General features: G+C 42.0%; 1 protein-coding gene across 15 annotated transcripts in view; it reads right to left on the bottom strand.

Moving 5' to 3' along the window:
- Positions 1 to 14,945, bottom strand: part of rbm47 (RNA binding motif protein 47) — a 31,406-nt gene that overhangs the window by 6,746 nt on the left and 9,715 nt on the right. For 13 of the 15 annotated variants that reach the window (XM_034211632.1, XM_034211634.1, XM_034211639.1 and 10 more), the window contains 2 exons: positions 623 to 1,490; positions 175 to 502 (listed from right to left, as the gene is read on the bottom strand). In XM_034211632.1, coding sequence (XP_034067523.1) covers positions 175 to 502; positions 623 to 1,459 — 1,165 coding nt within the window. In that variant the 5' untranslated portion in view covers positions 1,460 to 1,490. Of the gene's footprint in view, positions 1 to 174; positions 503 to 622; positions 1,491 to 4,876; positions 4,972 to 10,462; positions 10,689 to 14,945 lie in introns of those variants that run through there. The other 2 variants (XM_034211630.1, XM_034211633.1) reach the window with 2 other exon arrangements.

Genomic DNA, 14,945 nt, shown 5'->3' with positions numbered 1-14,945 from the left:
TGTTTGTCATTGATCCTACAATAGCTCTTGGATGTCATCATGAGATCTTTAGCAGTGCATTGGTCCACAGAGTTTCTGCCACCAACTTTAACATATAAAGATGGCTTTCAGAAAAACTAAGTGGCTTTTGCAAATGATCACTAAAGCACATACAAAAAAGCAATTCATTCTAACCTTTGACAAAGTAGTCTCTGTTGGGTCCAATGAGGGTGTTGTATGGGTAACCGTAGTAGGCCAATGTGTAGGGATCACACTGGTAGACGTAGTTCTGTGGTGCCGGCTCTGGAGTGGCTGGAGCTCCCTTGGAGGCTTTCTGGCGAGAGTACTGCTCTTTATCAACAGGCTTGGCGAGAGTCACCTCGATGCAGGACCCCTCCACCTCTGTGCCATTGAGGTGGTCCATGGCCACGACAGCGTCGTCTCTGGAGGTAAAGTGGACGAAGGCGTAGTCACGGATTTTCTTCACTCGTTCAACACATCCAGCATTGAACTGGTTGAACACCTGATTGACAGAGACAATGAGTGATTGGTTAATGTTTTCTATTAGTAGTATATTTCCTGTAATGTATGCTCTTTACCCAATAAAACCCAGCATCGAGAAATCCCTAAACTGATGTCCCACCTGTCTGATTGTCTCCTCGCTGGTTTCCATCATGAGATTCCTGACGTAAAGGATCTTCACTGTCTCCATTACGTCTTCGTCCACATCAATCTCTGGCTCGGCCCAGTCGACTGCGATCTGGTGGCCCCAGAGCTGAATACGCCCAGGCATCAACTTCCTGCGAGCCATGGCGGCTGCACGGTGTGACTCATACTCTACAAAAGCAAAGCCTCTGTTCTTCATCTTGTCTGCAGCGCTGGCATAAACTATCACGTCCAGCACCCCTTCTGTCACTTTGGAGACCTCCTCCAGGATCTCCTCACGCTTTTTGGTCTTTGGGATGCCACCAATGAAAAGACGGCAGTTGTCCACGGAGGAGCAGACCCCCAGCAGCCGCCCCGGCCGCACTTCATAGTTGTTGAGCTCACGCACAGCACGCTTGGCCTCGTGTTTCTCTGTGTACATCACAAACGCGTACCCTCTGTTCTTCCCGTCAAAGTCCATCATCAGCCGCATCTCATAGATACGCCCTACGGACTCAAACACAGGGACTAGCTCATCCTCATAAACGTCACGTGGGATCTTGCCCACAAAGATTTCACACCCCCGTGGTGGAGATGCAGCATTCCAACCAGGAGGAGGGCCATATTTACGCTGACCGTTTTCCTGGACCATAGTGTAGCCGGTGCGATCCATCAGGGTGACCAGTGCAGCCTCATTGGGAGCACCTGCAACTCCCTCAGGGACGTTGAGTTGTCCATGGAGAGGGTTGTGTGAGGCTCCGGCAGGCTGGGAGGGTTTGGGGGGGGCAGCGTTGTTGCTCATGGTTGACGAGGAAGCAGGATCTTCGGCTGTCATTCTGACAAAACCATCCAATCAGATCTGGGGCCTGAAGAGGGCAAAGAGAAACAGGTTTATCAATTACAGTCAATTGTATCAACCACAACTTATATCCAAGACGTAAACACAAGAGGGAAGAATAAAAGAAAACCTGGTAGTGTTCAGAATGAACCTTTTACAACATGAGTGTACCAACAACAATTGAGCTGCTTTTAGAATCTAAAAGGTATCAGTATGCAGACGCAATCACACGCAAGATTAACTAGCTTACAAAACGACCCAAAGGCAAATAATGCGATTGGACAGAATGAGGAAAATACAGCATCTATAAAACCACAGGGGCACCTTCCCCTATCAGTGGTTTTACAACCTTGTTTTGTTGAGTTCCTCAGATCCCTTGCTGATCACTGACCCCTATCAGAGAGAATGAAGGGCTGTAAACCCTGAAACCTCCAGCTCAAGGTTCACTGAGTATGACTGGGTCACATGCTCATTGTGTGTGTATATGTGTGTGTGTATGTGTGTGTGTCAGCAGTGAGTTGGACATGTTGGAGTTGAGCTAGATGAGGAATCCTGAGTCAAATATGACCCCACTTCATGCTGTGACAAAAGCTGTACACATTAATCTATCGTGCACATGAACCTGACGCACACTCACCACAAGAGGGTGTTGGACTTTCAACTTCTTTATCATGAGTGTTATAGAGTGTGTGGGTTCATCTTGTTTTGTGTGTGTGTGTGTTTCGGTGTGTGTGCCGCTTCATTAAGGGTTATAATAGGAACAGGGAACAATCAGAAATCGCCTTCCAGAGAATAAACCTCTTGCTCTCTTATTTTCCCACATTGCCAGCATTCAGAACGGAACAATCATTTTAAATCTGAGGCAGCCAATCACAGCACACTACAAAGCAAACTAGTTGTGTCAGATTAAAGGTCATGTTAGTAGAAAGACTAAATAAAAGAGCACCTATGTCTAGTTAGACAGGCAGTGTGTGGGCGTGTTGGTGCGTCACAAGATTGCCTGGACTTTGATGGAAATAGGTGAGGCAGCCAACAAAGGTAACGCTACTAAGCCTAGCAACCATGGTAACGCACTCACTCATTTGAGTTGACCCAATATCCCACTCTCCCACACAGACACACACAGATGGACACACCTGTACACATGTTAGTTGCCCCAAGGCTGGAGGGCTTAGAATGACCTGCACCTCGTCCACAGTGGAACAAAAATGATGCCAATGTCAGCTTGATGGAATTAAAGGACTTAAAAATATTTTAAAAATGTGTTGTTGACATAATGTACACATTTAAATGTCATGTTCCTGGTTGAAGCACACTTCTTATTCATGCATTTATTGATATGTACAGGACAAAAGGTCAAAACATGCGCAAAGTTGAAAAAAACTGCAAAGACCAAGAGAGCGGAAAGCCAGGAGGTTGTTTCCTCCTTCTATCAATAGCCAGTAGTTTCTCACTGCATGTTGACATAGGTCGGGATGACATTAGAGCATATAACACATTAATTTTGCCAGAGCTTTTGAGATCTAGTTTGTGATAACACGCCCTGAGGATACAGTGTTCACCACCCAAGATTTTCCAAATGGCCAACGGATTTGTATTCCTTATGTCAGTGTTGTTTCCCCTGTGCTTCCACAGCTCAACATGCCCTCCCTCTGTTCCTTCTATCGTGTGAAGTGCTAACATGACTCCATCTCTTATCAGCCTTATCTCGCCAGACTGATGACAAAGGGAGGACAATATGCGCTTTGGGAGTTCTGCTCTGTGATAAAAGAAAAGAAGCTAAGCAGGTCAACACTGTGTAACAAAGTTAGTTTAGAAATCTTTAAAAATAAACCATTATGCGTGTGTGTGCATAATGCAGAGTACATTTGTAATATATGTAATGTAAATATAATATATTTATTGTTAAGCCTTGGTGTTGGGGTTCCCTACTTCCTGCTTTTGACCACTTGGAGATATTCCTTACTTCCTCAGTGCCACTGTTGTGCTGAGGTTTTCCTTTTCTCGAAGAAACTCAGGAAATCACAACCCCAAGCGAAGCAAAACTGAGAGGGTCTGTTATAACCTCTCTTCCCTTGCATAATATAAAGAAATGAGAATAGTCAGTGTGTGTGTGTGCATATCTGAAAAAGTGTATAAAGATAAGAAAAAAGGCAAACATGCAAGTAATGCAACCTGACAGGAAATCTGTAAATGTATATAAGTGAAAAAAATGAAATGTTTGAAAATGTTCAACTCCTTGAAAGGTCTGACCTTAAACGTACGTACGTGCGTGTGTGTGTGTGAAAGAGAGAGCAAGCAACAAAACTGAGGCAGCAACCTGTAGATGATTAACTGTGACAAACACAAATCACAGCCTTTACTCAGAGACAGCCTAAAGACTTCAAGTTGACGTCTCAGTTATTATTAAACTAGATTGTTAGAAAGAAAATTATAACTAATGTGTGTTTCCTCTATCCTAATCAAACCGCTTTGTTTTCAGCACAGCAGGAACAGCTAGTAGCTAGGGGAAAGCATAACCTGCACAGACAATCAGATCACGAAACGCATTCACCTGGTCAAAGGTTATAAAGTCGGAGATGCACAGGGAGGTAGAGAGCGAAGATTTGATTGGGTAACAGCACCATCCTGCCGGGTTAAAGTGTTCCAGTTATTGCTGAGGAGATTGTCCATTACATTGTGTTTATGATTGATAGAAGCACCTGATTCTCTATGTATTAACAGCGGGTTATTGGAGACTGAATTGCTTTATGAGAAGGCAAAAAGGCTTTTACTGGCTTCCTCAGGATTATACGGTCAGCCCAGATTGACTACTGCTGGCAAATTCCATCTTTCTTCTTTGCATTATTAAAGTTCCTCACAAGTAGAAAAAGGAAGAAGACCTGACATTAAATCTGCACTGCTATCATGTTTTCATCTTATTCAGAAGTTTGAAAACCAACAATTCTGTCTTTTACTCTCAATGTAAGGCAGATTATGCAGCATGTCTTTAGTTTGATGTTATATTCTAAGTGACACTGATACAGAAAAAAACAGGCCACTAGGATGCCGCCATCTTAGCTGTGTGCGCACGCACATGGGCAAGACTACCCAGAAGCCCCTGACAACATGGTCACAAGGCAACAGGATGGGATCAATGAAACATCAACAATTACAAATGCAAAATCTACTGTTTTAACACATCACACACATGCAAACACTTTTCAAGCCTCCCTTCAAATTTCAGAAAAAATGTATGGACATAACTGTTAAATAATAATCTTTAAAGAGTCTCATTGAAGAGTAAAGAATCCCTAAAAAACAATAACAGTCACAGAGAGAGAAGGAAGTGAGAGTGAAACAGAGCAGAGGAGGATCTCACAGCAGAGGGATGTTGGTGGAGGAGAAGAGGAAGGAGAAGGAGGATATAGCTACCCTGTTGCTTCACAGCGCTGCTCTGGGAGTGTTAGTCCACCTCCATGAGAGGCAGGTACAGCAGGGCACTGAGCACAGGGGCCAGCCTCCTCCAGACACACACACACTGAGCCAAAGCATTAGAGCTTGTGAAGGAGGAGCTAAAGCACGTACTGTGTGTGTGTGTGTGTGTGTGTGTGTGTGTGTGTGTGTGTGTGTGTGTGTGTGTGTGTGTGTGTGTGTGTGTGTGTGTGTGTGTGTGTGTGTGTGTGTGGGCAGAGCCCAGCCATACTTCTCAGGAAGTTTAGGGGAAACATTTTTAAGTGTTGAATACACAAACACAGACACATAAATCACAAGTGGAAAGTAATTAGGTAGTCACATAAATGTTTCAATTGTGATTCCCAAACCTTTTGCCTTGTGACCACTGGATTCAAATTATTTCACATTATCTCAGTCACAGGGGGCATTTTCTTTTCTATGTTTACTCTTGATACTTTTCTGAAAACTTCTTTGACCCCTGATAAATACACAAAGTAGCTGTTGCACAAAGCTGCAAATCTTCACTCTGTAACTAATGAAGACACAGTGGGTGATGGGAGTGGGAGGAGAGGAGGCTAATGGGAAAAGTAGTTTTCAATGGTTTTCAGGGTTTTCTGCTTAGAGTTGCAGAAATTGCCCAAAAATGTCAGGAAACGGTCAGCCGGGGTTTTAATACTTCCTCATGTTGTTGTCTTACTCTGAGCGGCATTTGGAAATTCTGACTGGGAGTAACCACTAGAGTGATTAATGTCATGTCAGCACAAGACTACAACTGTGTGTGTGTGTGTGTGTGTGTGTGTGTGTGTGTGTGTGTGTGTGTGTGTGTGTGTGTGTGTGTGTGTGTGTGTGTGTGTGTGTGTGTATTCGGGCATGCACATGTGTTTTTTGTACATAACAACGGTGAACATGCTCCTAGCACAGCTTAACTTAACCAAACAATTCACACCTTCCTGGGCAGTCAAGAGAGCAGGTAGAGAAACGACAGAGAGAAAACGTCACTCGCTCAGTTTCTGTCTAAAAAAACTCCCCACAGTGTTATGGAGAAAAAAAGCAAGAAAAGAGGGAGTGAGGGACAGAGAGAGCAAATGGGGTAAGAGGGAGAGAGATGAAAGTCACAGTGTGTGGTCAACAGTGCGCTGAGTTTCAGCTGCTATTGAAACCAGCCCCACTCCTTAACGACTGAGCAAACAGGCAAAAGAAAGTCTATTTAGCATAAAGACCAGAGAACGATGGAGAGACACAAAAGAAGAGATTAGAGCACAAATGATCGAGACCTTTAATAATTATAAAAGTGTCAAAACCACTACGAAGATATTAGAAGGAGTGAAATACATCACAAGTCACATTTCATTTAAATAAGGTGCCAGAGTCCAATAAATCCATACAAAATATAAAAAAGACAAACAATATGCTAGTGGAGGATTCCCTGTCCTAACTCGGTCATTTTGGGAAAAGTGACCCAGGGAAAAATAAGTTGAGTACCCCTGCTCAAAGCCGAGTGGGTCAATCTAAATAAAAGATTAACTGTCATTCATTAGTGCGAGCCAATCAGGACGCAGACGCGCCTCTGAGGCTTCAGGTGTTCTGGTGACCGCACAGACCATCAGGTCAGCGGTTAACCGTTGAACCCCACAGGTAAATCTGACAAATTCAGGAAAAACATTTACTGACTCTGGTCTCTTAATCATTGTTCGTGTTCACTAAATCATTGGTTGGAAACAAAAACACGCCACATACAACAACTGCTGCAGGAACAATCCAGTGAAAGGGATTATTTTTAGCTGTGGCTTAATACACATTTTCAGTGCAACAGTATTTTTGATTTTATGAGAATAAGCAAATATAGAACATTGCCGGCTCTGTGCATGGCAAAGTTACAAAAATAGTGAACATTATGCATAAAAACGTACATTATCAGGATGGCGTTTTGTTCATGATGGGAGAATGGAAACCAAACTTTACAGACTTTTATATTTATTTATTGTACATTGCTGGTTTCCGTTGATAAGCTGGTTCTCTCACACACACAAACACACACACACACACACACACACACACACACACACACACACACACACACACACACACACACACACTGGAAATTGCAACACAGGCAAAAAAGTGTGAATGAGCAGGAATAAAGTCAGCAATAAAGCGTTGCTGGTAATCAGTATCTTGGCCGGAAAGCTTGAATTCTCTCCATCCATATAATTAAATGAGTAGCGTGTCACAAGACTCGAGGTCCTGCTGTTTCTTTCTGTAGAGCGATACGACCTGGGGGGGTGCACCACAGTGTTAATCTCACGCTGAGTTTTCCTGGAAACAGTTTCTAAGACAAGTGCAGAAACCATCAAACTGTTTCCTGCTGTGATTTTTTGTGTAATTGTTTCAGGTAGTTTACACAATTTCACTGTGTCCATAGAATACTTAGATGATTCATTTACTTTAAAATGTGAGGCAGGAATACTTGGAAATATGTGTCTGCTGGTCTTGAATATAAAGCTATAAAATACATTTCAGTGTCTTTTGCATTATGAAAGTCTGCAGCAGTAAATGACAGAGGCAAGCAGTGACCTGACAGAGAGAAGTGAGAACTGTGGCTGACCCTCAGGACTCATGATGTCCTCACACTGCGGTTCACCCAATTCAACTGTCAGCATGCTGACTAAGACAGGATGGAGCATTAAGTCACCTTGAGGGAAGCTGCGTTATCACAGTCTTAACATTATCTGTTTTTCTGTCCCTGAGTAAATATTAGCACACAGTCCTGGATAGTAGTTTACAAAGCAAAATGAATGGTGCAACTATCAATTCATTGGTCTGTAAAATGTTAGATTTATTTTCCTCCAAGATCTCAAAATGACGTGGTTAATCTTTACTTAACACTTAAAGAAGCTATATTTGTATAATTGTTTCATAAGAACAATGTATAAAATAATTACGTCAAACAATATGAGAAAAAGGTCCCATTTCGAACTCCTGCTTCATATGGTGCGTGCCCATTTTGTGCATGAAAGCAGGTTTACTTCAGAGATTCAATAAAAAAAAATCAATAAAGACCTACATTTCAGCCTGAAGGGCATGTCCATAATTATCATATGACGTAACCTATGTTTGGTCTATTTAACAGAATAACATAAATACACAACAACGCATTAAAAGTGTCTTCCGGAACAATCATTTTTAGAAAAACAGCATTATTTCAGTCCATTTTTGAATGTTTTAAGATCAAGGATCTCATTAGCTACTTCAGGACGCAAAAGCATAACTGGGAACACTACAGGTGACCCTTCAATATCCAGGAGTTAACATTATGGAGACTATAAAGCACTGACTGTCAAAAGTAACATTTTAAGCACAAATGAACACATTGACCAAAGACAGCCGTGCTCCAGTCCTGTTTCTCGGCTCCGATCCATGTACCTGTCACCCTCATTCCTGTGGTTCACTCAAGCTCAAAGGAGAGAGGCAGGGGGGGAAGAAGGGAAGGTGTAGAGAGGAAGGGCAAGCTGAGAGGGAGAAGGGTGAGGAGGGGGGAGACAAGTAGAAAAAATGATAGAGTGATTATGGAGAGCAGCCTGAGAGGCTAACGATCAGAGAGGAGGGGACCAAATGTCCGGGCCTCCCTCAGAGCTGAAAGCACTTTAAAGTGAAACTGAAGAATTTCAGGTCAGACGGAGTGCGTTAGTGACCGACTTCAGCTCAACCCGACTTCAACACGGAGGTATGATTCCAGTTCATTTACTCTGAGGGCCCCCCTGCCTTTAGGACCTACACATTTGTCCACCCAAAGCACCCCCAACACTACGACTTTAGGCGATGTAACAAAGAGCCATTTTCTCTTTAACTGAAATACCAGCACCAGCATTGACAATGACTGATTCAAGCTAATCCTAAGGGCTTTGGTTTCAGACTGAATATAAAAGCATGACAGGATAAAAAGGTCAACTGCGAGTGTAAATTGCCACATATGTCCCCTCACACAGCTTCGTAGTCATTACTAATCATAAGAGCTGCTTTAGCTTTAGCGCTAGCTCAAAGGGGCTTTGCTTCCTTAGGCAAATACATTCCTCAGGCTAATCAGCTAGCCTGCTCAAGGCCACAGCAGACATTGTTTCAGACAATTACTACTGACGTTGACAGTGTCACACACTCGTGATAAAGGCTTTAGTGGCCCCTGTGTGTGTGTGTGTGTGTGTGTGTGTGTGTGTGTGTGTGTGTGTGTGTGTGTGTGTGTGTGTGTGTGTGTGTGTGTGTGTGTGTGTGTGTGTGTGTGTGTGTGTGTGTGTGGTGTGTGTGTGTGTGTGTGTGTGTGTGTGTGTGTGGCATAAGGGGATGCTGGCAAGCTTTAAGCCAAGAGGAGAGTTGCTGATATGTGACACACTTAAAACATTTTTATTTTAGCATCCTTCACTTACCTAGCAGGCTTTCTAATGAACTCACCTTCATACAAACTTTTATAATCAAACAATGTCCCACCCTGTCTACAAACACAGTCAAGAGAGCGTGTTTCAGACTCCTACAATGGCACAATGGCCCAAACTGAAGAAATATTTGTCAATAAACTCTCTTTGCTTTAATTGTAAATAAGAGGACAAGTAAAACTGAATCGTTAGAACAGTGAATTGTATCTCTTTTCACTGCATTTATAGCATTCAATGCCAAATAAATCACACAAACACCCAACCACACACACACACACACACACACACACACACAACAAACAGCTCACATCATAAGGGTAAAGTCCACATGTTATATGACGGAGAACCCGGAAATCTATGGTCTATATTAATACCAGCCTCTCCATGTAGTCACTGGAGCAATTTGTATCCCCCTCCCTAAACACACACACACACACACACACACACACACACACACACACACACACACACACACACACACACACACACACACACACACACACACACACACACACACACACACACACACACACACACACACACACACACACACACACACACACACACACACACACACACACACACACACACACACACACACACAGTGCCATGCCACTCCACTGGTTCCACTGGTTTCATTGTCAGGACCTCTTGGTATCCTTTCACCCACTGATTGGTTTAAGTGCCTTTGTTTCTGTTTATAATTATTTTGGCTCTGACAAATCAACGAAACTGGGAAGTGCAGCAACTCTAGCCAGATGAAACAACTGGCAGATTTCCTCCGAAAGTAGAGGGTAAAATAAGCATCAAGACAAACTCTATTAAATGTGTCCTTCAGAAGACAGTAAGGTTTGGTAACAGAGAGGATCATAACGACAAACTAAAGTATTTCCAAACAATTTTACTATCAGACAATCTTCTTTTAATCTAAAAAGTAGCAATAAAGTGTCGCACACTCTGGCTCAGTAGGCGTTCTCCTCTAAATTGCAGAATTACATTCATCAAGATCATAAGTTTCATTTTGAAGCATTTAAATGACAGGTTGACGCAAAAACAAAAAGTGATACTTTAAAATATACATTTTTTGATTCCAGAGACATTAAAACAAAAACAGAAACACGAGTTGTTATTAACACATTACCTGTATCCCAAACTGAGGGTCGTAGATATCGACGAGCAGGCGGCGACGATGCAGATGATGGCGGTAAGGTTTGATTTTGAACAATCACGCTTAAACAAAAATTGACTTTGTGACGTTGACAGGATGCAGCAGTTAGACTGTCTCCTTGCCTGCCTGCGTCTCAGTGTTTGAGTGTGGAGGTAAGCAAAGGTGGTTTAGTGTTTACTCGTTCTCAATGACAAGAAGAGAGAGAGGTGGGGCCACTAAGTACAGGTAACCCCCCCCACCACCACCTTTTTCTCCCTTCAATCTCTCTCTCTCTCTTAGCTGATAAGGAATAAGACTGAAAGGGAGGGTAAGGTATAAAAGGGCAGAGGGTGTGACAAATGATTGACAACAACCAAGAAAAAGTCATGGGCTAGTGTGCAGATGTATTTACAGAAATAAAAAGGATCAAGCAGTGAAAGAAATAATAATAAGTTAGAGTTAGAATAAAATAAAAGCTGTAGGTAAGGATAAGGATGTAGTAAACATTTCTGAAACAAGACTTTGCAACTCGCAGAATAAATGTGGATAGGTCATCCATCATGAAGCAGCCAGCCATGACCAGCTGAGTTGGAAAAATATATATGTATATCTGTATTAAACAGCAAAAACCAATATCTAAAATAAAATCTGATTTGAGCTCAGCCCTGGTCAAATGTTATTATGTATTTATTGTTATTTAACATCTTGACATACTGGCCTTTACTCATTAACATAATGTATAAACATAATGTCACCATAGCCAGTTTGATTCATCTTCTAGGAATCATGAATGTCTAACAGCTACTCATTCAATAGTTGTTGAATTATCTCTGGAAGTGGTGGATCAAATCAACATTGCTTTTCTATGAGTGTGTGGGAAAGAAACACTTACAGATCACACCAAGTACAGCTAACCATAAAAAACGTTCCTAGAATCTGTCACTTCAGTCGTCAGTATTCACCAACCTGAGATCATACAGTATAACCCAGGGAGCAACCGTGTGGTTTCATCAAACTAAATATTAACTTTTTGTATATCTTTAGGCACATTTTGTAAAGAAAATCATTTGTAGGTCAATATAGACTCAAAATCATTCAAACAGCACAGAGAAAGCTTCTGTAAATCTTTGCCTGACGCCTTTTAGAATAAACAGCAGTGGCGGCTGGTGGAATTGTTTCTAGGTAGGGCTGTGCCACATGCAATCAATTTCAGCAAACATCCCAGTATGACTTAATGCAACAAAAGAGAGAAACATTGTTTTCAGTGTTAATTTACCAGTCTTACATTTTAATGCCTCCATAAACAATTTAAGTATTTGAGACTGAGGACTATGTACAAAAACGTAAAAACAATGGCATTAGCAATACTTGCATACATATATGTATATATATGATGTATATATACATATATATATATATTACAGAACAACGGTATAATCAACAGTAATACAAAAAGCTGAAGATGTATGTAAATCAATGTGGTGTACGTCTTTGGCGTGCCTTTAAAAATGGTGGCAGTCTTTGTGCAGGAAACAAAGTCCACCAATCCCCTGAAAATGCCAGGGTTGACTGAAGAGTCAGTCCCGTCATGCTCACGCCAAGCCATCTCAAAAGCCCACAAAACTTCATTATTTTGGATAAAGAATGCCTGTTTTATCCCCCTCCTCATTGTGTGGCTGGATGGCTAAAAATATATTTGTTTAGGCCATAAAATGCAGGTCCTTACTCATTTTAGGACAACCCATGACCTTTTACTAAACCATCAAAGTCGTTATATTAAACATAAACAATTATTTTTGCTTCATTTAAAAAAAAAAAAAAAGATGTAACAGTTAGTTGTTTGGGATAGTAATTTTGATGAAGCCATGATTGTAGTGGGACCAGGCATCTTAATCATTAATCATGATGATTTATGTTTAGTTAACAAACGCTAATAAACCTTTATTTTCTCGTGCAGTTATAGCATGTGTTTATGAACAGATAAACACAGTGGAGATAAAGAGAATACAATCCAGATCAAATCTGTCACATTCCACTCATATATGCCAGAAACACAGAGAAGGAGAGTACGTTGACAATGTGTGGAAGTGTATTTAACCTTAAACAACCCTTTTGGGGGGAAAGAGGTCTATAGCTCTTATCAGACGGGGTGCCGTTCTACGCCACCACAAGTGTGTGTATGGAGGTGTGTGTTTGAGTGTGTGCTGTTACCATTGTACAGGTGAAACATTAACCAATGACTCTGTTAATGAAGGACATGCAATCACCGATTCTCACACACACACACAGTATATGTAGATAGCCAGTTCAAAGTTTACAGATGGAGAAATGTATTCTCTCCGCCAACAGAGTGGTTGGAGTGAAGGCCATGTGCAGCCATAAACCTACTTTAGAGGTGGAGGAGAGGGTGATTCAAAGACCAAGATGACTTGATTGCCAGCACACTGTATCACACAAACACACTCTCTCAGGTACAAACAAGTCAAGGAAAAGGCAACTTTAAAAGGAAAAACATAAGAAAAATGGAGGAATTATGTATACAAATGTAAATATAAACTGCTAATACATGCCAGAGATAGACACCCTACTTAGACAGCTGCATGTGTTTACGTGGTGAAGGAAGACACAAATAAAGAGAACAGTTCTAACAGGTAGTAGAAGTTGAAAAACACAATCCACCACTATGATAAAAAGGACAATATGTATGTTATAAACTCACGAGTCATGCACCGAGGATAGCCATCAGTCCGAGACAGACAGAGAGACATGGGGGAACTGGCCTGACTGGTCTGATATGAACCCACACACAACGAAGCAAGCTGCACACAAACAGATTTAAACGGTCACTGACTCAGATGGGGGGTGTTCAAGTCTGAGGAAGAGTTCGTGTTGCCAAACTCAGAGTAACGTACACACAGATACACAATTACCAGATATCAGTATTGTTATAACGCAGCTATGCATGTTTGTGGGTATACACCAGTGGTTCTCAAAAAATTTCTGTCAGGCCCCCCCTTTGGAGAAAAAGGGGGGGGCCCGACACAAAATTTGTGTCGGGCCCCCCCAACACAAATAGTCAGGCTCAGTGGCGGCGCCAGAGATTTATTTTGGGGATGCTGTGGGGTAGCTTGACGTTTCATAGAGGGTGCTCAAACATTTAGGGTTTCCCATTAATGTACCGGGCGCTACAGTGGAATTTTCTACTGCAACATTCCCCACGCAAATACACAGTGTACCCGCGACTGTTACAATGAAGGCACGATAATCAGCTCAAGGCATATAGGTGTAAGCAGGAGTAAAGTGCTATTTTTATAGGTGGTGTGTGGACCTAACATAGGGGGGTCCGGGGGCAAGCCCCCCCGGGAAGATTTATTTCTAAATATTGAAGTTAAAAGCATCAATTTGGTGCACTTTGAGAGCAAAATGAAGAGATCTATAGATACATCTCCCAACACCCATATGAAACGGAATTGTAAACAGATTTACTTTTTCTTTATGGATATTTTACAAATCACCCTTTTAAACTTTATTCTTTTTTTACTGTCATATTAAATTTAGTATTTCATACCTGTTTTTCATTTATTCTCTTATTTTTTTATAACTATAATGATCATATAAACGTGTGCCTCGGAAATAATTGTTTACATTAATCGTGACCAAAACGTTTGAGACTCACTGAGATAACTTAGACTAAAGTTAACTATCTAAACACTGAGAGAGTCCTTTAGCTCACTGAGCCTCTCAGTCTGACAGGAGAGGACTCTCTTCCACCTTGTTGTTGAAAAAACTCCTTATATCCATTAGCGTAGCTCGCTAGCACCGGAAGCTTTAATGAAACACAGAGACCCAGACGTAATAGTACTGTACTGTATAGGCGCATTCACACCGCAGTACTTTTCCCACAAAGGTTCATGAGAACTTAGTTCATGAGAACTCTTTAGTTCTCATGAACTAAGTACAGATCGCGTTCACACCGGAATAAGTCCCTGGGGGTGGATTAGGCAAATGAAGCCGCTGACGTCACTTCTTCTTCTTCTGCTTTGGGTTTACTGGCAGGCCGCAAACCACTTCACGGCATATACTGCCGCCCAAAGTCCCCGGCCGGAAGTCCCCGGAGTTGGGGACTGGCTTCAGTAGAAGCTGCTTGGACTCCCAGCAGCTTCTACTGAAGCCTTCCGAGTAAATCGCCAGAACGCCGACACCTCCTCATCTCCACCGCTCCCATGTTTTATTTTGTGTTGCCATAAGTTAGTCTCTCTAAGTTTCTGCGCTGGGCTAATGCTAATAATGCTAATGCGAGGAAATAAAATGGCGGCTTCACAAAACTTTTTGGGAGTTTGACGGGGCGTGGTTTGCAATCCGCCCAGCCAATCAGAAATATAGCTATTTTCTCACAAGAGAGCCGCACGAAAGTCCCTGCTCTCTAGCAGGGACTTTCGTGGGGGTAAAAAGGTTCTCATGAACTAATTTTAGTACC

This window comes from Gymnodraco acuticeps, unplaced genomic scaffold, assembly GCF_902827175.1.
Source record: "Gymnodraco acuticeps unplaced genomic scaffold, fGymAcu1.1, whole genome shotgun sequence".
Taxonomy (NCBI): Eukaryota; Metazoa; Chordata; class Actinopteri; order Perciformes; family Bathydraconidae; genus Gymnodraco; species Gymnodraco acuticeps.
The sequence above is the reverse complement of the archived record's forward strand: the minus strand, read 5'-3'. Positions and strand labels throughout refer to the sequence as shown.